Source organism: Hippoglossus hippoglossus, chromosome 3 (assembly GCF_009819705.1).
Source record: "Hippoglossus hippoglossus isolate fHipHip1 chromosome 3, fHipHip1.pri, whole genome shotgun sequence".
NCBI classification, from domain to species: domain Eukaryota; kingdom Metazoa; phylum Chordata; class Actinopteri; order Pleuronectiformes; family Pleuronectidae; genus Hippoglossus; species Hippoglossus hippoglossus.
The window spans coordinates 31,882,119-31,906,773 of record NC_047153.1 but is presented as its reverse complement, the minus strand read 5'-3'; the positions used below and the strand labels follow the sequence as shown (position 1 = coordinate 31,906,773).

Below are 24,655 nucleotides of genomic sequence, written 5' to 3'. Positions count from 1 at the left end.
ACCTAAAAAAAATAAAAGTACCTCAAAAGTAAACATATAGTAATCCTAAACAATTGAAAAGTATTAAAAGTTTAATCAAGGCAAATCTCTGAAAATGGACATCAAAGAGGAAATTGTGTTGAAAACAACTGAATGTCTTGCAGTCGGTTTATTACATTTACAGGTTCTCAATTCAGTTCCTGTTACACACTGAACCATTGCAATTAATCCAGTCTTTTAACAAAGTTACACACAAAGATTCCCCCTGGAGATAACAACAGTCATCTCTTCTGACTGATCGAGATTAATGAGGACCCTGGACCTCCCCCAAATGTCACCAGAACCTGAGAGCAGAGACCACTCCCTTGCTGTCACTGCTTTACACAATAAATCCACCACAGACCAGTCACCTGCTGCTGCCTCCTGTGAGACGAACAGCAGGACTGCTGACTGAGAGCAGCTCATCCTGATTCTCCTCTGTCCGGATTGCAGATGTCCTCTCAGCTCCTCCTCCTCGTCATCATGATCAAGAGTGATTCAGAAAGAAGTCCCTTGGGAGGTTTTGATGTAATCCTTGAAGTCAGTTGGGACATTCAACATAGAGCAGACCTGGATGATAGCAGACAGAAGTTAGCTGTCTGCTTTAACTGCTCTGCTAATGCAGGAACATTACATGATAGACATGCAGGACAGTCATACTGAGACTGATATATGAAAATATAGCAGGCTACAAAGCAGGAGCAGCAGCATCGGCCATTTGCCTCTGTGTACCAGACTGTATAAAAAGATTTATGACGTGTCTTTGCTTCCTTCCACTACCCAGAAATAAAACAAAAATATTATTATATTCTATATTATATTTTTATTATATGAATATCATAAATAAAAGGAAATATACTGAGTGGTAATGTGTTGCTGCTGCTGTTAATGCATTGAGTGTGAATGACAGAATGTGAGGGGACTTGCCTCCAAAACTGCAGGCATTACAAATTCAGAGACAGCTGCGATATCACCGATCTATACAATTTTACAGAATAGTAATTTTAAAATTATGAAATGAGGCCTTACATAGAAAGGTAAATATTATAAAGTGTTAATCATATCACACATACAGTAACTGTCTGCTAATGAACCCTGAGTGGTGAGTGGTGAGATGGTCCGGTTCTGTCAGGTTAGTCTGTGATATACTGGATTCAGTTCAGAACAAAGATCCAAGATCACAGCTCTATAGAATATAAATCAGCTGATGAGTCAGTCATCATCATTGGCCAGGGAATCTTAATGGTTGCTAAACACTCATTTCCTCCTCATCCCTCTCTCCCCCTACTCCTATATCAGTGCAGTGTTATAGAAGATATTATTAAAAACTATTTATCACTCGGTTCTGTAGCAGTTATTTTACACCAATTTACCATAATTTCCTTTATGTTGTCTTTGATCAATCCATCAAAATTAAGAAGCATCTCAATAAGCAAAGGTCAGGGATCAGATCATAGGTTCTACATTAATGAAGAACCCATTCCAACTGTATCTGACAAACCTATAAAAAGCTTTGGAAGATGCAATGATGCAAGTCTCAAAGACTGCGAGCAGGTCCAGCAACTGAAGCTGGATATCAGCAGTGGCCTTAAGAACATCATCCAGTCCATGCTTCCTGGCAAACTAAAGCTCTGATGTTTACAGTTTTTCCTGTTACCCTGACTGATGTGGCCACTTACAGTAGTCGATGCTCCACTCACAAGAGTTGAGAACATGGAGAGAATTATCAACTCCACTTATACAGCATTTACGGCTTATTGTTACTGTATATATCTATTGATATAACTATGCACTTTTATATTGACATGTCTAGGTTATTATGTTATACAAATCTCTCTTCCTAAACAGATAGTGGGCAGCTATGTTATTGTTAATCGTTTGGCACTTTATGCCTGCTGCTCCTCCTAGGGTATGTTAAGTGCAGAGGTTACTAAATATGGTGGGACATTTATTTCATCTGTGCTAAGGGGGCTAAACTTGTAAAAGTTAAGCTTAATTTATCAGCAGATCAATACTTTTGTACTATAGGTCTAAAACAAGTGTTTTGTTGAATTTATTTCTGCCCAGATAGAGCACAATATCTCTAATAATGAGATCGGAGAGGTATCAAGAGGATCACTCTGGGAGGCTCTTAAAGCCTATATCCGTGGGCAGGTTATTTCTTATACTATATCCGACCGTCTGTCTCGTCTCAAACATTTGGCATACACAGATGAGCTGCTTTTATAAGTAACTAAGCCACTTAAATCCATTCCCGACATTATGACTATTTTGAAAGAATATGGTACAGTTTCTTGTATTATGAGTTAAATCTGACGAAATCAGAATGGTTCCCAATCAATACAGCTGCTCAAAGCCTTTCATACACACATTTGCCATTCAAATTAACAATGAACTAAATATCTGAGTATGGTGGTGACGGAGACATGGCCGGTTTGTTCAAAGCAAACTTTAAGCCATTATTTGAGCGCATTTAAGCTTGAGGTGTTCCCATCTCCCTATCTCTTTGGCAGGCAGAATCAATGCCAAAAATATTCTTCCCAAATTTCTATTCCTATTCCAAACTATACTCTTACGAAAAAAATTCTTCACATCAATTGACAAAATAATCTCAAATATCATTTGAAACAGGAAGAAACCAAGAATTATGAAATCTTATTTGCATCGGTCAAAGCCGGATGAGTCAATGGGACCACCTGATTTCCGCCTCTACTACTGGGCGTGTATTGTTCACGCTCTCTCCTTTATAATATGGGTCCGGATGGAAGGTAACTCATGTTATTTCACGTCTCTGACTGCCCTTTTGTTCTCTCCAATGCCTCTATCATTACACTATGTTAATAGCAATCCGATTATTGTACAATACAGTACAATATTGGCTTCTATCAGGAAAACCTATGGATGGCAGGATCTCTGCTGGCCCCCGTTTGTCTGAGCCACCTCTCCTCCCCATCCATCATGGGCGACTCTTTTGTTATTTGGAAACTTAAAACTTGGAAATTTAACTTGCCACAATCACATTTCTTTATATTTCTCCATGTTCGCATTAAAGCTAATAAACCCTCTTTTCCTAATTTGCCATATGAGTCCTCCATGGAATCTCTGTTCTCCTTCGAACCCCCCAGACAGCCTATAGATTCTCAGGTCTGCATGGGAGGGGGATTTTGGGATCAAAAGCCCTGTGAGGAGTGCACATGGCATCTATCTGTGCCCAGAATGGCCCTGATTCAATTCAATGTGCTGCATCGCCTTCACTTCTCTAACTTCAAATTCTCTAAAATGTTTCCAGATCTTGACTCCAACTGTGATAGATGACAACTCTCACCTGCCTCTCTTGCACACACATTGTGGCAGTGTCCCAGCCTGCAAATTTTTTGGAGTTCAATCTTCAAAACATTATCTGATGTTTTCAAAACAGTAATCCATCCTACTGATCATTCTCTATTGGAAGTCACCTCATCCACAGAGCTGAACTCATTGGCTGAGAGAGGTGATGCAGCATCTAAAACTTGAGAAACTTAAGACTCACACTACAAGGCTCCTCTGATAAATTCGAAAGAGTCTTGAAGCCATTTATCTTCACTAATTCTAGACCTTCCTCCCTATCACCACCTTCCTGAGTGTAAGTCTGAATGGAGTAAGCTATGTAATTAGCAGATGACTCTTTATGACCTGTGGGCTTTTTATATAACCAATCCCAATGAGATAAGCTTCTACCCAGCAGTTCTTTCTGTTTCGCTTTATCTGTCTGTTTGTACACTGCTGTGGGACTGTCCTGCTGTTCTGTATGTTTATTGGGAAAATGCAGATAAAAAAAAAAAGGCATAGGAGGTATTGATGTCTGATCTACGGAGCGGGCCACATGGTCATAGTACTGCAGATTTACGTTTAGCCTCAGCGTACCCTCAAGTTCTGCCTGTAACGTTGATTACAAGGCCAAAACACTTGATGAGGCTAAGGGGCACAACTGAAGTTATGTCCCTAATATCAGCTCGCGGCAGCTACCACCTGTTAACATCTACTGGTAGTTGGTATCCTAAATTGTGCAGAAAACCACCAAATGTACAAGGGATATTCACAATATTTTCCTCTATTCTAAAATTTAACCCTCTCCTCTGCACGCCCGCCAGCTCTTCTCCGATCAAACCGTGACTCTGTGTTGTATTTCGTAAGTATGTCTGAGGTGAGGTGTAGTGTGATGAAAATGGGTACCGGACACAGGGATTTCTTTCTTAGATTTTGGTGATACCTTTAACTATTTTTTGCACTTGCAGGATTGCAACTTCTTTCACCATACATACAGCTTGTCACGCAAGCACAAATAATGCTGTTGGTTTTAATTTTAATGATGAAGTGCATCAATGATCTGGCTACAAATTACCACCTCAAGTCTGCATCGTGGTTTAAAGTTTGCATACAAGTGCGCACATTCTCCCATAAAGTTTGTTTTTATATATCCCAACGTTTGCGTGAGAAGTGGCGTACACACAAAATGGGGTCTGAAATATGTGTACGCAACGGTTATAAATGAGGCCCCTGGGCACCATATTTCTCAGAGGAAGCTTTCACATTGATTCTGATGGAAAATTAAGTGTTTAAAGGAACTAAAACTGTGAAATGTAAAACTGTGGCAAATAAAGCCAGGGAGGCTTTTTCAAAACCCATTATCGACTGAGTATAAAAATACAATTCAGGAAGTGATAGGTTTGCTTGCATTTCTGGCAACCATTACAATTATGGGACAAATGCCCACAGGCATATGACAAACAAGCCTGACTTGAAAGCTTTTTTTGTTATTCATTGTGTAATGATTGATTGAACTAATATATTCATTTCACCACAAGGTCTGGTGTTTCATGTTTTGTAAGTGTTCAAGCATTTCACAAACAAAATGTGTCAATTTGGAAAGTGTGCTTCTTTTTCAGTCTCTGTTAACTCTTTTGAAATGGATTATGAAATGTCTGAGTGAAAAGAAAAATCAAGAAAAACTGTAATACTCAGTACAGTTGTGATATGTGGTCTACATTCATATTTAACTTTTGATGTGTTCACAACTACTGAGAGAAAGGTGAAATCAGTAAAACTGAATGAGGGCCACCCCCTGCAACATGTTCACAAACAGTTAACATAGCAAATAATAAAGGATGGAGGAGGTTAAGGGGTTAATAAGTTCTGACCTCAGTGGCAGCTAAAGTACATCCTTAATGTACAAGTAAATAACATATTTGATTGGCTACTTTAGTCTCCAATTGCTCTAAATATTAGAATAAATAAACTAAAATGTTTAAGGACAAAATTAAGTAATTATTTACTGGTTTTCCATCAATCAGGGCTAGCAAGTCAAATTGAGAAGCTTGTTCTGGAGTTTTGTGCACGTCACAAATCCTTGCAGCTGACCTGGCTTCATATAAACTTATTCAGATGTTAAAATATTGAACAATTATTTAATTTTCACCTGCTGCCTCCCACGTTTAATTTATTTTAATTGTGCCTGTGAATTTATATGAATATGTTTTTTATCCATTATTCAACTTTTTTGCGGTTACCCAACCTGGTGCAGGACTCTGGTACAGGCAACACCTTTATGAGAAAACTAAAGAGAGGTGGGAGATGTGGCTGACAAGCTTTTGTTTTGGTCCGAGATGCTTGTGCTAGTGTGACATCTAATGGAATCTAATATTATAACTTTTAAAACAAACCAGCACATTGTTACTTTAAAATTTACATGTATTTAACAAAGCATTGATCAGTAACATAGTTAAGATGGAAAAACAATGTCAATTTACAGTAACTGATACTCTGAAGGGAGCACCAGTGTGACTAGTGGAAAAAATTATTCTGGAGCCCTGGAGTGGCTACAACAGCTAATGTACAGGTGACATTGGACATCTGCTGCAACTAATTAATTCCAGTATGATTACCTCCATACAAAGATATCTTTCATCAATAACAGTGGAGTACCTGTCTGAACTTGGCCCGAAGCTTCTCCATTTCCTCCTGTAGTGTTGCAGACTGTGGATCATTGTGAGAAGAGTTTTGGATCAAACCCAAGAGAGCCTCCAGAGTTTTTATACGCTTTCTGAAGGCACACAGACACAAACACAAACTCTAATTTGAATCTTAGGATTCTTCGAGAAACAGTCCATCAAGGAAATAATCTCTGAACAGTCTCTGTGCCACTGTAACTGTACATGTGTAACAAGTTTATCAGCCAAATTAACATTTGAAAAAATTTGAAATTACTTTATAATTGTCAGGCATTAAATCAGTGTTTCCTCTAGGATTTGTTTTAGCAGAAGGGGCGGTTCCGGCCAAAATGTTGGACGTTTTTTTCAATGTTTTTAAATACATGTCTCATAAACTCTCGAGAGAATCAAACAAACGTTAGTTAAAGTGAGCGCAGCTGGCACGGTAATACAGCTTAGTACAGGGTTACCGGGTATATAATGTGTGTATACCGTGACATCGAAGCAGCGGCAGCAACAATAAATTAAATTAAATGAAATTGCATTTCTGTGTTTGATATTCAGGGTTTCAAATGCCCCACTTTGTGGCATGAAAAAAGAAAAGTTAATGGTTTGTAAAGTGTAACTTCAAGATGGAAGCTTCAAGCAGCAGCAGTCTCTGGAACAGGCTCCACTCCTGGAAATATCACCATCATTTCCATTTCAAAAATGTCCAGTGCAATTTGTGCAAAGCAAAAATAGAGGTTAACAGTTATTAGCTGCTGTTGCAGTTGTTAGCAGCTAACATTACAGAAACTAGAACCGTGCTCCCAGACAGCACACACACACACACACTTTTTCCTCCTCCACTCTGACGTGCTCTCACTTTAACTAATAAACACTCATCAGTTATCAGGACCTGATCAGTAAATGAAGTTTAATGGAGGTCTATTTAAGCAGAGGGGAATTTCCCATCATCCCCTTTGCTTTCACTGCTGCTGCAGTATTGCTACCAGTTACTTCAGCCCCTCCACCACCCCAGCCTCCACCTGTAGGCTCCAACAGGGGGGTTACAAGTATTTGCTCATCATTCCCATCATTCCTTTGTAATCATATGGGGGAGTGATGAAGTTGGAGCCTAGACGCCAAACAGTAAACCTGTTCTACTGCTGCAATAAATGTTTGAACGTGAGTTGTCTGACAGAACTTAGTGTTTGTTTGATTCACTCCAGAGATTATGAGGCTGCATTTAAACATTATGAAAAATTACTCGTCAACATTTTGGGCCTGATCCACTAATGGTTTTCGCGTGTAAAAACGTGTGCAAACTTGATTTCACCCCTCAAAGAAACGTGCAAGCTGATCTACTAACGGTGCGCACTGAGGATTGCGTGCAGAATAACATGCACTTTCCATTTAGTACGTTTGCCTTAATGAATATGCATTATTGGGAATTTCTACCTGAGTGCGCACAATATTGGGAGGAGTATATGCAAATACTTAAATTTAGCACACGCAATGTGATTTACAAAGCCTGAAAATAATTGCAGTGATTGTGACTATCTTTAGTACATTTGAAAGGTAGGTGCTAATCGACACAGCTTTACGCACTAATGGCTGCAGTTATTGTGGTGAGGAGGAGACGGCATGGAAGAAGACGGAGAGAACGGGTTTTTTCTGCTCGTGTTAGCATGTTTGGATTGACAGAAGCAAAAATAATCCCTTTGCCAGGGCACTGATGGCCATCGTCACACCAGATACAGCACTGACCAGCTGCCTGGTGTGCACGCCGTGTGCGCTACAATGGCCCGAGTCTCACAGAAAGTAAGCTGTTCCAGCTGCGCAATATTGGTCAGAGGCATCTCTTCCACTGGCCCCCCCACCTGTTTTATTTGCCCAGGCTTTATTATGAGCTATTTTTTCTTTTGTTCTTCTTCTTATGTCCTGCCATCTTCTCTTATTTCATCGGTTGTTCTTTTCGTTTTACCCACAGCATTTACTTTCTCCCAGATACTCTCCCATATCGCGTTTCTTTGAGTTATATTAATATTTCTTTGCTGTAGCTCAACAACATGTTTGTTTGCCTCTTCCACTAACATCTCCAATTCCATGGCATTAAATTTAACTTTGTGCTTGCAGTCACTCTGCTCTCTGTAATGCTCCATGGCGGAAACCAGTAACGCATGCAAAACACTCTTTTAAATACACTGCCTATACCATGTTTGCACCTGTTATCATTTGCGCAATTATTTTTAGTAGATCACCTGCAAAACGACCACAATCCAAACGTGCAATCTGTTTTAATGCACACGCAATTTAGCAGTCTTTATTTGGGAGGGTTGTATCTGTAGCTGATGAGTATACATTTCCTCGGAACAACAAAAGGCAACTTTTGACTGAATCAAGTTCTCCAGACAGTTTGTGCTCATACCCCGGTGCAGCTGTGCTATATTATTATGCCCAAGAAAAGGCATTTAGACTACTCCTGATACTCAGATTTTTCCATGTGTAGAAAATCCAATTCTCTGATTTAGTTTTATTTTCTTCCCTAATTGGTCAGCACTGCCTTTTCAGCAGCTCTCTCTTCTTCAGCAGTCTCTACTCTCTTCTTCGATAGGGCAAAGTCAGAAGAAGGCAGGGGTATTGCAACCGGTTAGACAAAGCAGGCCTGTGTTCTGTTTAGTTCAATGTGTTGATTGATATTAAATTACATTACATTTCATTTAGCTGACGCTTTTATCCAAAGCGACTTACAATAAGTGCATTCAACCATGAGGGTACAAACCCAGAACAACAAGAATCAAGAAAGTACAATTTTCTTCAAGAAAGCCAAACTACAAAGTGATATAGGTAAGTGCCATATAAGTTCTAGTAAATCGCTACTGTTTTTTTTTATATTTCTTTTTTTTGGTCCAAGGTATAGTCGGAAGAGATGCACACAATTGTGATGTTGTTGAGTGTTTAGCTCGCAGTGAGAGAGCAACAAGCCGATTGGCAGATGCAGAGCGGAGTGAACGGGCTGGGGTGTAAGGTTTGACCATGTCCTAGATGTAGACTGGACCCGATCCGTTCGCAGCACAGTACGCAAGTACCAATGTTTTGAAACGGATGCAGGCAGCCACTGGTAACCAGTGAAGGGAGCGGAGGAGCGGAGTAGTGTGAGTGAATTTAGGTTGATTAACCAGTTATGAAGCGGTTCATTCTGGTGAAATTCGCCTAAAAGGCATACCCAAAGTAAATTGAAAGCTGTTCTTGAACCATTTAGAGTACATGCATGGTTTTGGTCTCTTTTGAAAGGTAACACTGAATTTTGTCCCTCAACAGTCAGAATCACTGTAAGTGCTACTGGCATTGAGTAATAGAAGTTGGAACACACTGAAGTAGAAGGGTTTTATTTCCGCCTGAATATTTTTTGGTAAACAGATGCCTGCAGATGACTCTAGCTGGGACCTATGAGCTGGAAAACACAATGGGACCACAGCATGAAGCCTTACCTAGCCCAAGTTCAAATTTGATAACAATACCACATAAAATGAATATTTTACACATGTTTTTCTAAGGGTATGCATAAGTGTGAATTTTGCCAACCTCTACACTGTCAAGAACTCTATATCCTTCAACTTAGCTAACTATCTATATGGTAATTTTGGTTATAGTTATTAGTTTAAATGTTAATCAGTTTTCCAAATTTGTAGTTAGTACTTTTATGAGACTTAATCAATAAATTGGCTATCTTTTCCCTTCCTTTGAAGGGTGGTGCCCCGAGGTAACTTTAATCAATTAAAGTTATTATTTGATACTAATATTTTTAATATTAATATTCAATGTTTTATTTTGATCACCAAATTTATTGAATGCCGAAAGGCACACCATTTAATGGTATCACATTTAATGCATTATTGCACAACATTGCCTTTACTTCAAAAGAAAATTCAATTCAATTTTATTTGTATAGCGCCAAATCATAATATACATTATCTCAAGTCACTTTACATAGAAGGTCAGGACCTTAAAATGTACAGATAAACCCAACAATTATTTCAAATAACTCACCTAAGATTGACTCATTTACTATAACTTGGCTGGATGATAATAACAGGATCATGCTAACAGCATGTTAGCTTGTATTAGACTAGCCACTTTGTAGAAAAGGCGAGAGGGGTCTGGTCACTACTAGGGCCGCAACAACTAATTGATTATAATCAAATAGTTGGCAACTAATTTAGTTATCGATTATCGGTCTGTATAATAAATGGCACACACAGTGGCAACGTCCCCTGATGTAGGGGGGCAGTACATCAGTCTGACCTCTGTTGTAAACATTGATAAATGATGGAGACACGTCGTCAAAAGTGTGAGAACATTTTACATTAAAGCCTTCCAAGAGGATCGTTAGCTGCATTCATATTTATGTTCCTGGATAAATGGGGTGTCACTTCTTCTGCAACAATGAAATTAATACACTGAGTTACGTCGTAATCTGTGGGAAGACCTAATCTGTAGGTCTTTGCTCGTCTCTGCCCCTCTTCACCCACAGACCGATAATCACATGTATTTAGTTATTAATCGATGATGGCGGATCATGACTCTGGATCGTTCCAGTCACTTTAACCCTGATGTCCTGACTGTGCGTGTCACGTCATGTCTATGAACGTAGCTGAAAACATGATAATGTTCATTCACTGCATAGATGAAGAGTTGTCCTCCTCTCTGCAGTAGCCCAAAAATGAATATGTGTGCTGCTGCTCTTCCGCCGCTCTGTTCTGTGTGCGTCAACCTAACTTGATTTGGGTGTAACTCTATTCCAGCTATATGATTGTTTTGGCGCGGCACTATTCTCATTGGCTGTTTGTGTTGTCTGTCAAAACATGGACGGGATGAGTTCTATCGACGTATATCGACTTAAGACTATCGTCTTAAATCTATATGGAGGAAAAGATATATCGTGACAATTATGGATATTGTTTTATCGCCCAGCCCTAGTTGCCGCCCTTGTCACTACTACTTCCTACTGTTTTCACTTATTTAAGTATGTAGGATATGAGACCTATCATTATACTGCTCCAGAGTGTTGAAGTAAAAAGTGATAGTAGGTGGTTGCCTTGTTTGTAGAGACTGTACCTTGATTTGACATCTGTTTTATTTTGGAGAAGGCATTTCCATGTGATGGCAAACCCACAATAGAAGGACATCTGTAGGGGGTTAGAGGGCCAGAGACAGTAAGCAGCTTGAAAGTAACACTATTCTTCCTAATCCTAAAAGAAAGACTGACCATGTATATTCTCAATATTTCTGACATAGGAAGGTTGTAAAGACTAGTTCTTGTCTGTTAAGACATATGAAGACAACATAATTACTGTCATATTCTGTGGGAATTATGCTTGTGCCAAAATAGTAAGCTTTCTGAATACCTGACATTAAGCTTCACATCATAGGAAAAAAAAGGTATAACAACTACATCTACTGATATAGGCCCACAGCTAATCACTCACCTCAGTTGACAACTTGGCCCCATGAGAGGCCCCATGCCTGTGGCCCTCCTGCAATCCTCTGCATTTTCCTCTTTCAAATCCCTCCTGGTAGCCCTCCCCTCGGAACCTGAAAAACAGTCACACTGGACTCACTCGGTGGCAGTAGCTTAAGACAATCTGTACATTTCTTATCTTAATTTGGATGCTGCTTGTCTAACTTGTACTAGATTCAGAACTATTTCACCGTTGTTAACGTGAGACACGGGACAGGTTTCTTTATAGGTGACCTATTAGTGCATTTGCATCTGCAGCATTAAGCTCAGTTTACACTGAAACAGCTGCTGTGTTAAAGATCAGGGTGAGACAGTGCCTATGTGACAGTTTGTTTTTCATTTTAAACCAAACAAAAAGTCAGAACCATTATTATGTTTTTGTCAAGAGTCCCAAAAAATTGGCAAAAGACAATCTTTGTTTTGCTTCGTATTTAAATTACTTCACCATGCGAGTTCAACAATTACAGTCAGGGACCAGAGCTTGGACCTGGAAAAAGATATCACATGTCATGACTTAACAACTGAATGGCCTCAGACTCAGCCCCTGGTGTGACTGCTGCAGTCCCACTCTTTACTGTGGGCCTGACAACCGCTGCTGTGAGTACAGCATCTATTCACTGGTCTGATTCTGTGTTAAGTTATTTTCAGTGCTGATTTTAATTATACAATAACTAAATCTTATTCGGTTTATTTTTAGTATGCTCATTACCATAGAAAACCATATACAGAATTGCTTATAACATCATACATATACAAACGCCATGTTTTGAGAAAGTCGCAAGGAGTGTTAGCTCCCTCAAAATTCGGTGTGGCTTGGAGATTATAATAATATTCTGACGATAAATGGGATAAGTTTAGTCCTAGGGGAAGACATGAGCACGTCCAGAGATACAAGAAACGCAGGGAAGCAGCAAAAATCCCAAGAAGAGGCAAAAGGAAAAAAAGGGCCGCTGTTTAACGTTGCCCCAGGCGAAGCTAGCGGAGAAGAAGGAGCAATGAACATGGTGGAGATACTTCGAGAACTGAAAGAATTAAGGAAAGAAAATCAGGAGTCGTTTACCGACACCAAAGCCTCGCTGTCTAGAGTGGAAACGTCAGTAACGGACTTAAAACAACGGATGGAGAAACTCGAACAGAGGGTTGAAGAGACGGAGACCAGAGTCGGCGCAGCTGAAGACACTAGTGAACGACATGAGCGGGTGCTCCGGCACCTGGTGAGACGTGAGGCGGCCCTCACGGACCTATGTGATGACCTGCAGAACCGAATGCGCCGCAACAATCTGAGAATCTATCAAGTCCCGGAAGAAAGTGAGAAAGGAGATATGGCTGGATTTGTTAAACAACTTATTAAAGCCACGCAGCAGCTGCCGCCTGAAATTAACGTACACATTGAGAGGGCGCACAGATCTTTGGGGCTAAAACCAGACAACACCGCACCTCCGCGCTCCATCATTGTGAGATTTCTGGACTACACAGTGAAAGAAGCGGTGCTACGACAAGCCTGGACGCAGAAACAAGTCCAGTTTCAGGGAAAACTCCGACCAAGATTACTCTCCGGAGGTACAGAGGAAAAGAGCACGGGTACGTGGAGTTATAAAGCAGCTGAAGGAGAAGGGGATTCGGGCCGGATGTCGCTTCCCTGCGCAGCTGAGAGTCACCTTGGAGACGGGAGTGAAAACTTTTCCAACGCTGGTCGAGGCTCTGCCGACTCTTGGTGAGTTGGGCATCGTGGTGCAGGTGAGTGAGAGGGAGAAGATGGAACGGGAGCTTTCGAGGGTGACATGGCAAAGGCAGGAGGACGGGACGAGAGGAAGAGGAGCCGCATCTCTGAGAGACACTGATTTACGGTCTTTTCTGCAGGATTGAGAAAATGACATTTGTGCTCAGGTAACGCTAACAGACTTTTGAAAGTCGGTGCTAAGTTTAACGGTCGACCGGAATAAGACATTATATCTATCCCCTCATATGACACTTGAAACAGCTAGCCACACTGAATATAAGTGATGAGTATATGTGAGTGATATTAAAGGTAAGAGGGAGTGAAGGGCTCCCATTTTCTTTTTTATGATAATACCCAAGATGGGACGAAAACCTCACCAGGGGATTGGTTATTTTCTTTGGTCTGTGGTTTGGTTGGCACTTTGTGCATATTCCCCAGAGAGAGTTAGAGGTCACAACTCTCTGCCTATAATACAACAGGGGCTGGTGGACACATTTCTTCAGCCAGCTGGGTTTTTGGAAGTCAAAGGTGTTTATTTGGTTCATTTAAATGTGTTTGTTCTTAGTTCTTATATCCTTGACATGTCTGTTAAGTCCACACAAGTACATGAGGTAATTTTTGAAGTAAAGCTTTTTATTTTAAACACAGGGGATTTGAGGGGAAGGGGAAAAAAACGAGAAAGAAGATTATTTATGTCTGATTTAGGGGTTATCAGTTACAATGTTAAAGGTATCAATCATCCCATAAAGAAGAAAAAGATTCTAGCTCAGTTGAAAAAATTCAATTGTTCAATAGGGTTACTACAGGAAACTCACCTAAATGAGGCTGAACACAAGAAATTGAGAAGAGATTGGGTGGAGCAGGTGTTCTATGCATCTTGTCCAAATAGCAGAAAGAGAGGAGTGGCAATTTTGATTAGTCGATCCAGCGGACTTGCAGTACATAGGTAAGTAAAGGATATTCAGGGCAGGTATATAGCAATCATAGGAAAAATAGGTGGAATAGACCTGACCATCATGAATGTTTATGCTCCGAATGAAGATGATCCTTCGTTTTTTAAGGACATTGCATCCATATTGGCAAGGGAAGCTAAAGGTACCATAATTTTAGGAGGAGACTTTAATTGTGTCTTAAATGCGAAATTAGACAGATTACCCACAGACCATGGACCCCCTAGCAGGAAATCTAAAGCTGCAAAACATTTGTTGGAAGAGTTGGGGCTTGTAGATGGCTGGAGAGCCAAGAATCCAACGACAAAAGATTTTACATTTCTGTCTACGGTTCATGGGTCATACTCCAGAATTGATCTGATTTGCATTTCAAAGCAGAGCCTTCATAAAACTAAGGAGTGTGTTATAGAACCTATTACTCTATCTGATCCTGGCCCAGTAAGACTGAAATTGAACTTGGGTTTCGAAAGGCATTTTAAATACTGGAGATTAAATATCTCTTTGCTAACAGACCCGATAACCCAAGAACAATTAAAACAAACTATAGAAGAATACTTTGCAATAAATGATAATGGAGCAGTATCCCCCTCCACCCTTTGGGATGGGGCTAAGGCTGTGCTGAGAGGGAAATTTATTGAAATAGCCGTTAAATTAAATAAACAGAGACTTGAAAAGGAGAAACAATTGGAAAGTGATATAAAAAGATTAGGACATGAGCATAGAGTAACTGGGGACAAAAATATATTGAAACAACTACAGGAGTGTAGAACTGCTCTGGATGAATTACTTACACGCAAAGCTGAGGGAGCGCTCAGATATACAAACCAGAGATATTATGAGATGGGGAATCGAGCAAGCCGGCTACTTGCCTTTCAGTTGAGAAAAGAGCAGTCAAACCGTATTGTTCCTAAAATAAGGCATCCAATATCCTTAGCTGAGGTTTCACATCCAGTAGAAGTGGCAGAGGCGTTTCAAACTTTTTACAAGAATCTTTACGATACACCAGAGGAAGCACCAAGCACGGTGAAAATGGAGGGAATATTTAAAGATCTTAATTTAGTAAAGCTATCGGAAGCAGAGGCGGAGGAGTTGACAGCCCCAATTTTAGAAAGCGAAATAGAAGGAATCATCAGGTCTCTGAAAAATAACAAATCTCCGGGCACAGATGGTCTGCCTGGTGAATTCTACAAGACCTTTATGAAGGAGCTTGTGCCTAAGCTTTGTGGGGTCTTTAACTATGCATTACATGAAAATGACCCACCCAAGAGCTGGTCAGAAGCCGTAATAACAGTCATACACAAAGAGGGGAAGGATCCACTGGAGTGTGGCGCCTATAGGCCAATTAGTCTGCTTGGGAGTGATGTAAAGATTCTTAGTTCTATACTGGCGAATAGAATGCAGAAATACCTAAGGAATTTAATCAATCCTGATCAGACTGGGTTTATACCGGGCCGTCAAGGTGCAAATAATATTAGAAGAGTTCTAAATTTACAATCAGTAGCAAGAGACTCTGCCCGTCCTTCAATGCTTCTCAGTCTTGACGCTGAGAAGGCGTTTGATAGGGTGGACTGGTCGTATTTAAATTATACTATGGAACGAATGGGATTTAATTTGACATTTATTAGATGGATTAACACACAAATAAAGACCCAATATCAAGAGTTAGGTTTAACGGCACTGCTCTCAATTCTTCAAACTTAAGAAGGGGGTTCGGCAAGGAAATCCAGTGTCTCCTATTTTGTTCGCACTGAGTATTGAACCGCTGACCGAGTTAATAAGGGGTAATGATCAAATTGAAGGTATAGCAGATGAGGGGGGCATGATGCATAAGATATCGTTGTTTGCGGATGATATTCTTTTGTTTATAAGAAATCCATTGTCATCTATTTCAGCGGTTATGCATTGTCTGAGGAACTATCTGGATGTTTCAGGACATAAGGTTAACGAGGGGAAATCGGAAGCAATGATGATTACAGGAAGCTGGCCTACACAATTGGACAGACTTGTGAGATTTAGATGGTCGAAGGGGGGCTTTAGGTACTTGGGGGGCTTTTGACTCCTATTTCTTCTAAATTATACAGCGCAAACTATGACAAACTTATTTCCCAGATCAAAAATGACTTGGAAAGGTGGGAGATGCTTCCCCTTTCTTTGGTTGGGAGGGTAGAAACCATTAGGATGAATGTTCTGCCAAGGCTGTTATTTCTCTTTTGTTCTCTTCCTATTGCTGTGAGACTCAAAGTTCTTTGCTTACATAAAGAGAAGGGCGGCTTATCTTTGCCTCATTTCAGAAGTTATTACTGGGCAGCACAACTTAGAGTACTGGTCTCCTGGATGAGATTGGATATGGATACAAAATGGGTACATATAGAGCAAAGTTCAGTAAACACATCACTCTCAGCCCTCCCCTATCTGACGACAATTGCATGGCGTAAACTCAGGATACAAAATGAATGGGTTAAGTATACTTTAAAGGTTTGGAAGAAAATAAGACAGGTATTAAACCTACCGTTATCTGTATCTAGGGCAACAAAAATAGCTGCTCTTTGTGATTTTCTGCCTGCTAAATTAGACAGTGGTTTTAGTAGATGGGCGGAGAAGGGTTTGACCACAATAAGTCAATTATTTGAAGGAACGACTCTCAGGGCTTTCGCACAACTTCAAGCAAAGTATGGTATTGAAGCTAATGATCTATTCCGATATTTCCAACTTCGGCACTATTTGACCACACACGAGGAATGGGACAAAATTAAGGAAACACCAGGCAATTTTGAACAGTGCTGGGTGGAGATAGCTGAGTATCGAATTCAAACAAAACATATAATATCCTGTTTATACAGTAGAATTCATATGGATACATCTATTGACACATTGGATATAAAAGGTAAATGGGAATTGGAGGCTAACACCATTATTGCAGATGATGAATGGGAAAGCTCTTGGGTGTCCTGGCACAAATGTTTAAGTAGTCCAACCTGGAGAGAATTTAGTTGGAAGCTAAGAATGAGATATTTTAAAACACCCATAGTAATAGCTAAGTATGACAAGAAGTATTCCCCTCTCTGCTGGAGAGGTTGTGGTCTAATAGGGGACTTTTCTCACATTTTCTGGGATTGCCCTAAATTGCAGAAGTTCTGGGAGGAGGTGAAGAGTGAGATACGTGAGATCTTGAACTTAGATAGTTCGATTGACCCACAACAGCTGATTTTGGGAACTACACATTCAAGGGGGCTAGGGAAAAACGAATTGTATATGATCAGAGCTATGATGTTAATTGCCCACAAAATTATCACAGTAAACTGGCTCAGGCCCCACCCACCTACCGTGGACCAGTGGACCCAGAGGCTCCAGGCTGTGAATTGCATGGAAAGTTTAACTGCAAGCCTACGACTCTGGATGGACATTTACTTAGCAAAATGGACACCTGTTATAATGTATCTGTTAAAATGAACATTCTGTTGACATTTGACTGGACAAGCTGGATTGAATATGAAACTATGTGAACCCATTGGGATAACCCTTCTGCCATTTGTGTTTTCTTTTTATTTGGTCTACACTTGTAATATTGTATGACATGCTGTGTGAGACTCACTGTCAAGGAACTTGTTCTAATAAAAGTTAAAAAAAAAAAGAATTCAGAATTTTTTTAATACAACTAATAATATACCATAGAGTATCTAATGGAGCTGAATAACCAGCCCTATCAGCCCTCACCTGCCAACAGGACAGGAACATTTACTGTCCTTTCACTCTCAGGCAAGCTGTGTCATATATTTTCACTCTGGCACATGTTTTTGTCTTCTGGTGTGCTTTTGTGTTCTCTCTTTGTTTAGGTGAGCCACATTGTTACTCTGGCAGAACCTTCTGGATTTTGACAAGCAGAGGGTGAAATTAAGGGAAAATACTATCATAATTTTTTGTTGATAATATATATTATGTCAATATAAAAATTAATTAATTAATAATATAAAACTTACTATAGCTGTGTATCAGTAATATTTAAACATTTACAGCACATTTGATCAATACCGCAACGATACTGATAACCGTGATAATTATGGTCACTATAATCCTGATACAAAATTTTCAAATTGTTTCATCTCTATTTCATAGTCATTTATGTGTTTCCTGTTATTGTCAATATTTACTGTTCTTCTCCTTTTTCTGTGTGTTGTGGATAAAAGGTAAAAACTGAAATTTAAATATTAACTTCTTAAGAAATGATACACCAATAATATAATGTTAATAATCAGTAATGTGAAAACCAATGATTTGTTTTCAATAATAACTGTAAATAAAAATAAATAACCTCAAATTTTGGCGAAGGGCGATCAGGCCATGAAAATCTTGTTTTCTCCCCTCTCTTCCCTGTTCTTTTCTTTTCTCCTCCACTCTTAACAGACAATAGTTTCCCAGCTTTAAGTTTAGAGACTCTGCTTCAGATTATCAGAGCCAAAAAGGTTTAATCTTTAATAATGTGTTGTATTTTTAAATCTCTTTATTAAGAAAATGTAGTCAAAAATATTTAAATTATCTTTGATACATGAACAATAGAAAGATAAAGTAAACTATATCAAAAAAACATGCATCTGGTAGAGCTGCCGCCCCGTAATGAAGCTCTAAACCTCTGCAGCGGCCAGGTTTCAATTCCAGCCCGTCGCTGCGTGACGTCCCCCATTCTCTCTGTCTCCCTTTCACCACTTACTAAAAATATATCTCTGTATATACCTCAGAATTTTCATACATAATACATACACTTTACATACATAATTTGCTACATATATGAAAATAGACTGAATAATAAGGCTGAAATTCTTTGTTTTCAGTGCTCCTTGTACTACTACTTGTGTCAAAATGGAGAGTATATTGCCTTGGATATCATTGTTCTAACCCAGTGGTAACCAACCTTTTTAAGGCCAAGATTACTTTTTAATTCCAAATGTGATCTACCCCCCCGATGGGTTCCAAAAAACCCACTTAAGAGGATCATATTTATTATTTTTGCAATTTCTTTTACAACAGGATCAATGTACGAGCATATATACAAACACACAAAGACAATTATGCAACTTTATCTATTCAATGCATAATACTCACATTAATAGCTGTTCAATACTAACTATTAAAATGTACAGCATCTGTTCAGTGCACAATATTTAGCTTCGGAGTTCAGCAATAAGTTCTGCAGCAGAGGGTTTTCCTTGAAAATGGCCATAAATGTGACTACTGTATTTCCTTGAATAAAAGTAGTCGTATGTACTCAAATAAACAACAGTACTACACAGTATAAAGCTGTACATCTTCCGCTCCCTGCATTTATTTGAAACGGGTAGGCTACAGGAGTTTATATTTATTTTTGTGACATATCTGATAAAAATAAATAAATAAATAAAAGTCTGTTGAAATATAATTTTCACTGTATATTCTACTGTGAAACACCACCAATGTCTGTCGAAAATATAACCTAAACATACATATTTGCATCACTTCTCGTTCCCATTTTCCCAGCACTTCAACATTTCTGTTGACTGAATCCATTAATTTGTTTTATCAAGGTTTTGGTTGTTATCGCAAGACCAGAAGATTTTTATAGATTTTATACCGTAGTGTCCTAGTATTAAGTTTAGTACATAACCCAACTTTTATTCAAGGAAATACAGTAGATATACCAGCAGCTCCGCGGTGCAGCCGTTCCGCGGAGCAACCACAGCCAGTGTGTCCCGAGCGTTAAGGGGATCGACAGTGAAGGCTTTCGCGATCGAACTTTTGGTTACCTCTGTTCTAGCCTAAATATTTGTATCCATGTATTTCTCAAACCTTTGCCAGGTTAATAGAGGAGCAACCCTAGAAAACATGCAAGACTTAGCTTTTTTTAACAACTTGTATCTATATATCTTTTTCTGCACTGGAGTTGTAATGGTCTTCCATCCAAATTCTCACCAGGATAAAGAGCAAGTTGATTACCACGTTAATCTCTTCTCATTCATCCACTGACAGCCCAATATTTTCCTCTTTCTCCCACTTTTCTTTATATAATGTATAATCATTTTTTTAAATTTCCAATCAGCTGTATAATTTTAAATTTTAACTTCCCTCCTAAATCTGATCCATATGCTAGAGTAAATATTTTAATAACTTCAGACTCCAAATCCTCTAAATGTTTCCTTTTGAACTAAATAATGCTTAAACTGCAATTATCTATAACAGACTGAATTAGACAAAGTGTATTGATTTTTTTTCTCTACATGTGGACAAACATACATGCTTGCTGCGTCAAAGCGGGAGAAGAAATTAAGAATGGCCACTGCTTATTAGAGGTTCATTACCATGTGAATAGTTGAAATAACTTGTATTAATATTTAGTTTCAAAATGATGATGCCACATGTATTTCTTCAAACTAGTGGGCTGGGCGCACATAAACAAAGAATTGAACTTGTATTTTGCGTGTGCCTGACCATGCAGTAGTAACTAAATGTTGTTCAACAACATTGGAGGGAATTAGTAGTGTGATGGCACTTTCTGGAGAGTTAGATGAAAAAACATTTTTTTGTGCAAATGGGAGTGGGATAAAAAAAAAAATGGGGACATTTTCTGTTCAAAGGGCCGAAAGGTAGTATTTTCATTACACAGTGAAAAATAGACCTATCATGGGAAAGGAGGATGAAATATAAAAAGTCCACAAAAAATACACACCTTTGGAAAATGTAATCTCATATGCAATACCACCACCAAAATTATTGGAAAATAAAAACCAAAATAGCCAAACATGTCCCCAAGGTGGCCTATGTTACAATGGCACTATCACACTTTCAATAGTATTGAAAATACTGAAGCAGATCGACAATCAGATTTTCAGCCTAAGGCTGCATTAAAGAAATCAACTGATCCTCAACCTGTGGCTTTTACATAATTCCCCAGAAGCTTATGATTATTGTGCCTAAAATTATCACGGTTATCAGTATTATCGTGGTATAAATGTTGAAAAAATACTGATAAAAAAACTATAGTAAGTTGTGTATTGACATAATATCTATTATTAATAAAAACGATTATAGTACTTTCATTATGTATGGAAGGTCGTCAACTTGTTACGTGCAGATGTTGACCCCAAATGTCAGAGTCGGCACAAAATATCTGCGTTTGTTAAACACACGCAATTTGGCAACAGTGGATGTTAGTATTTGTTAGCTATTGCCAGAGATGACTAACAGTTTCCCGCTGTTACAGTCCCTACCTAACCTTCTTCCGCAATGTTTTTATAACACACAACAAATGCTGTGCTTGTGAGCCTGCATGTTGGAGGCATGCTGTCTTTGGTTGATGCTGGACAGTATCGACCGAATCATCACGATACAGTGATTATTTAAAAAAGATTTACGCTCTCCACATCAATGGACTAAGGCTTGTGTGATGAAAACCTCTGATTATAACCTTTACTGTATCCGGGTGGCAGCACCACTGCATTGAGGTGCATTACTCAGCAGAGATCAACAAGCAACTGTGCTCATCTCCTCTTTTCTAATTACTCACACGTAGAAATTATCTTTATAATAACCTGCAAAAGTCCGAAATATGAATGTGTTGCGTTGCATGTTGTTGTAAGTGGTACTTCTAAAGTTTGTGCTGGTGCCCCTAAAACCAGTGCTACTAGTGGAAAAAGTTAGTCTGGAGCCCTGAAGTTGTAATTTCTGTAAGTTGTCTATTTATGGGGGAAAATGTGAATAATTGCGTTGAAGGTCGATTTAAGGTGTGCCTCTAAATTTTCTGCTTACGCTCCTTAACTTTTCTGTAAGGGGCTACAGTGCTCCTAATAAAATAAGTTAGTCTGGAGCCCTGAAACCTAAAGAGAAAACATGTTGAACTTAGAGTCATTCTTCTTCTTCTTCTCTGGCAGACCGTAAAGACCTTTAAGGTGTAAACTGTACTGTACAGTACAATCTACCATACATTTACTGCAGTGATGTTGCGTTGATGTGCCATGTGATATCAGCTTCACATTTTGCATAGTTTTTAAAGGCTTAAATGTAAAATGTTCATACTTATGATGACTGTTGCTTTTCCAGCTCAACGTTTGAGAGACCCATAGGCTAAAAGGAGAGATTTAGCGCCTATAGTGAACACAAAACAGTGAAACAAAGTCACAAATGTAATTTACTGATTGTTTCAAAGCGGTTACGCTCTAAAGCACAAAAACAACTTGCTGGAGGATGATGCCATACTTTTTGTCAATACAGACATGAATTCACTTGTCTGTTAAACTAGTGACAGGTTCAAATTTAATTTATAGTATCTTGAATTGAGGCAAAGTAAAGATATCTTAAACTTGAATTGTGACTAATGAGAATTAAATTGTAAATATCTGAAACTGATTTAGAGTCAAATATTAATGTCGGGCTTTGCAGATGCTTGGATGACATCACACGAGCAGTATGGAGGCATGTTATGTTTGTTTTTTTTGCATCTGAAGATAAGCCCCTTATATCTTCAGTTGTATTGGATTTAGCTGCTACCTGGCTGCTATGCTGTTTACCCATGAAGCTCCAGCAGTGTTTTCTGGACTTAAACACTTCACCCACCCCTTCATCGGCATAGGGGTGAGTAGATTATGAGTGAATTATCATTTTAGGGTGAACTATTCCTTTAAGTGCAGAGCCAACATTCATGTATGTTCATAAGGTGCCTTTTTATTGAGGTCAACACCAGCCTGGCCATTACAACAGGTACCCTAACAGCAACACACTTCAATATGCGCTATATAAAGACTATGTAGTTAAAGAACAAACTAATGGAACAAATATTATTTTTTAATGTTACCAATGCATGGGTTTTTAAATGTATCTCCTACGGTTATCATTCCATGTTGATGTCTTTTATTTTGAAATATTTACTTTTACTTCCGTGTCACGTCTGTCTTTCTTGCCATCCTTTAACTCAACGATGATATATAAATTTGGGTTTCTCATTTGTAATTCTTATTCTGACAAGAAAGCGGGGCTGTGTTTCTTCGCTATGAAAAATAATTGTCTGAAAGTAAACGAAGCCAAACCGCTCCCGGTGATCCAGCTGAGCCTCAACTTTAACATAACATGACCCTTGTTCACATACAGAAAAGCTTACCTTTCATCCGCGAGGAAAATACTGTCAAACAGCTCTTCGTGTCCGCGGCCGCCAGCCATCTCCACCTTCTTAATTTCAGTCTCAAGGTTTGAAAATGTGTCCGCAACGCGTCGCTGATAACATGTGTGTGACCGTTCATGGACACGGTACAGTCAGTCTGTTTCCTGAATCATCAGCGAAATACAGGCGCCATGCAGCCCCCTGGTGGCCCGAAGGCTACAGCTCTGAAACTCTGAAATTTGTCTTGAAGCTTGAATTCTTTCTCTTAGTTTTTAAGTGTATGTTGTAATTTTGTGTTATTAAAATTATCACCTAAAAGGAAAAGTAGAATAAACAGCACAATTTTAAGATTGATTGACTCTGATATTACAATTGTAATTATTTGACACAGCTCAATCCTACAAAATCATAAAATCTGTTTCTCTTACTGTCAGAACTATGTATTATATACTTATATGATGTGTCACCTTTATTCCCTGTCAAACAAACTCTAACCTGGGACCATGATGGTAAAACCCTATGAAAGGACCACAGTGCTGGCAGCCCATGTATAGACCAATTAATAATGTGCTGCACTGGATAACCCTAACAGAGGCATAAGGGCATAACACACTTCAACAAAATAACTTTAATTCATAGGAAAATTTAAAATTTATAAACCTGCAGCCTTATTACAAACATCTACAGAATACCAGCGACTGGTTGTTCCACTCACCTGCTTGGAAACTACCATCAGTTGGTCCCCATAATAGAGCAATCACCCTCACAATATACCTCTCACTATCCTTTAGATAGAACTATGTCTGCCCCCAGACCACTTAAGTTAATTAAATCAAAAGTAGTAATACATTCAAACCTAATAAAAGTTAGCACAACCAATATATCATTAGCAAACAATAGAAGTATAAAATGCGGTTTATTAAATATCAGGTCACTCAATCCAAAATCCCTATTTATTAATGATCTGATTCTATTTTTCTATTTGGCCTTTATATTCCTTTCGGAACATAGGCCATTGATGAATTGTTTCCACCCTCATCTGTCTTGAGCCATCCTCTCCAGCTGTTTCCACGTCAGCCCCTTCTTCTTGAATTCCTGCTCTGTGGTCCTTCTCCAGGTGTTTTTGGGTCATCCTCTACCCCGTTTGCCTTGTGGGTTCCATGTCAGTGCCTGTTTTGTTATTGCTGTTGTGTTTCTTCGTAGTGTGTGTCCAATCCAGCTCCATTTTCTCCTTAACAGCTGTATATCTACTGTTTCTTGTTTTGTGCATTCCCACAGGTTGATGTTGCTAATTGTGTTTGGCCAGAAGACTCCTAGGATGCGTCTTAGGCAGTGGTTTATGAGGTTTGCAGTTTGTTCGTGATGTTAGTGGTGGTTCTC

At 39.1% G+C, this 24,655-nt stretch overlaps 1 protein-coding gene across 1 annotated transcript; it reads right to left on the bottom strand.

The window, feature by feature from the left end:
* Positions 1-23,446, bottom strand: lto1 (LTO1 maturation factor of ABCE1). Its single transcript, XM_034581588.1, has 5 exons — positions 23,276-23,446; positions 11,456-11,561; positions 11,085-11,155; positions 5,980-6,097; positions 1-588 (listed from the first exon to the last, which is right to left on the bottom strand). Exons 1-5 carry the CDS (start codon positions 23,332-23,334, stop codon positions 517-519), a joined length of 426 nt encoding a protein of 141 aa, XP_034437479.1. The 5' UTR covers positions 23,335-23,446; the 3' UTR covers positions 1-516.
* Positions 23,447-24,655: the final 1,209 nt, after the last annotated feature.

What these genes read in the sequence shown, in the direction of transcription:
- lto1 (XM_034581588.1), bottom strand. Translation starts at nt 23,334, where the DNA reads ATGGCTGGCGGCCGCGGACACGAAGAGCTGTTTGACAGTATTTTCCTC. An exon ending in ATTTTCCTCGCGGATGAAAG is followed by an intron (nt 11,562 to 23,275) that starts GTAAGCTTTTCT and finishes ACTGTTTTTCAG; the next exon opens with GTTCCGAGGGGAGGGCTACC. An exon ending in TTCGGGCCAAGTTCAGACAG is followed by an intron (nt 589 to 5,979) that starts GTACTCCACTGT and finishes GCTATCATCCAG; the next exon opens with GTCTGCTCTATGTTGAATGT.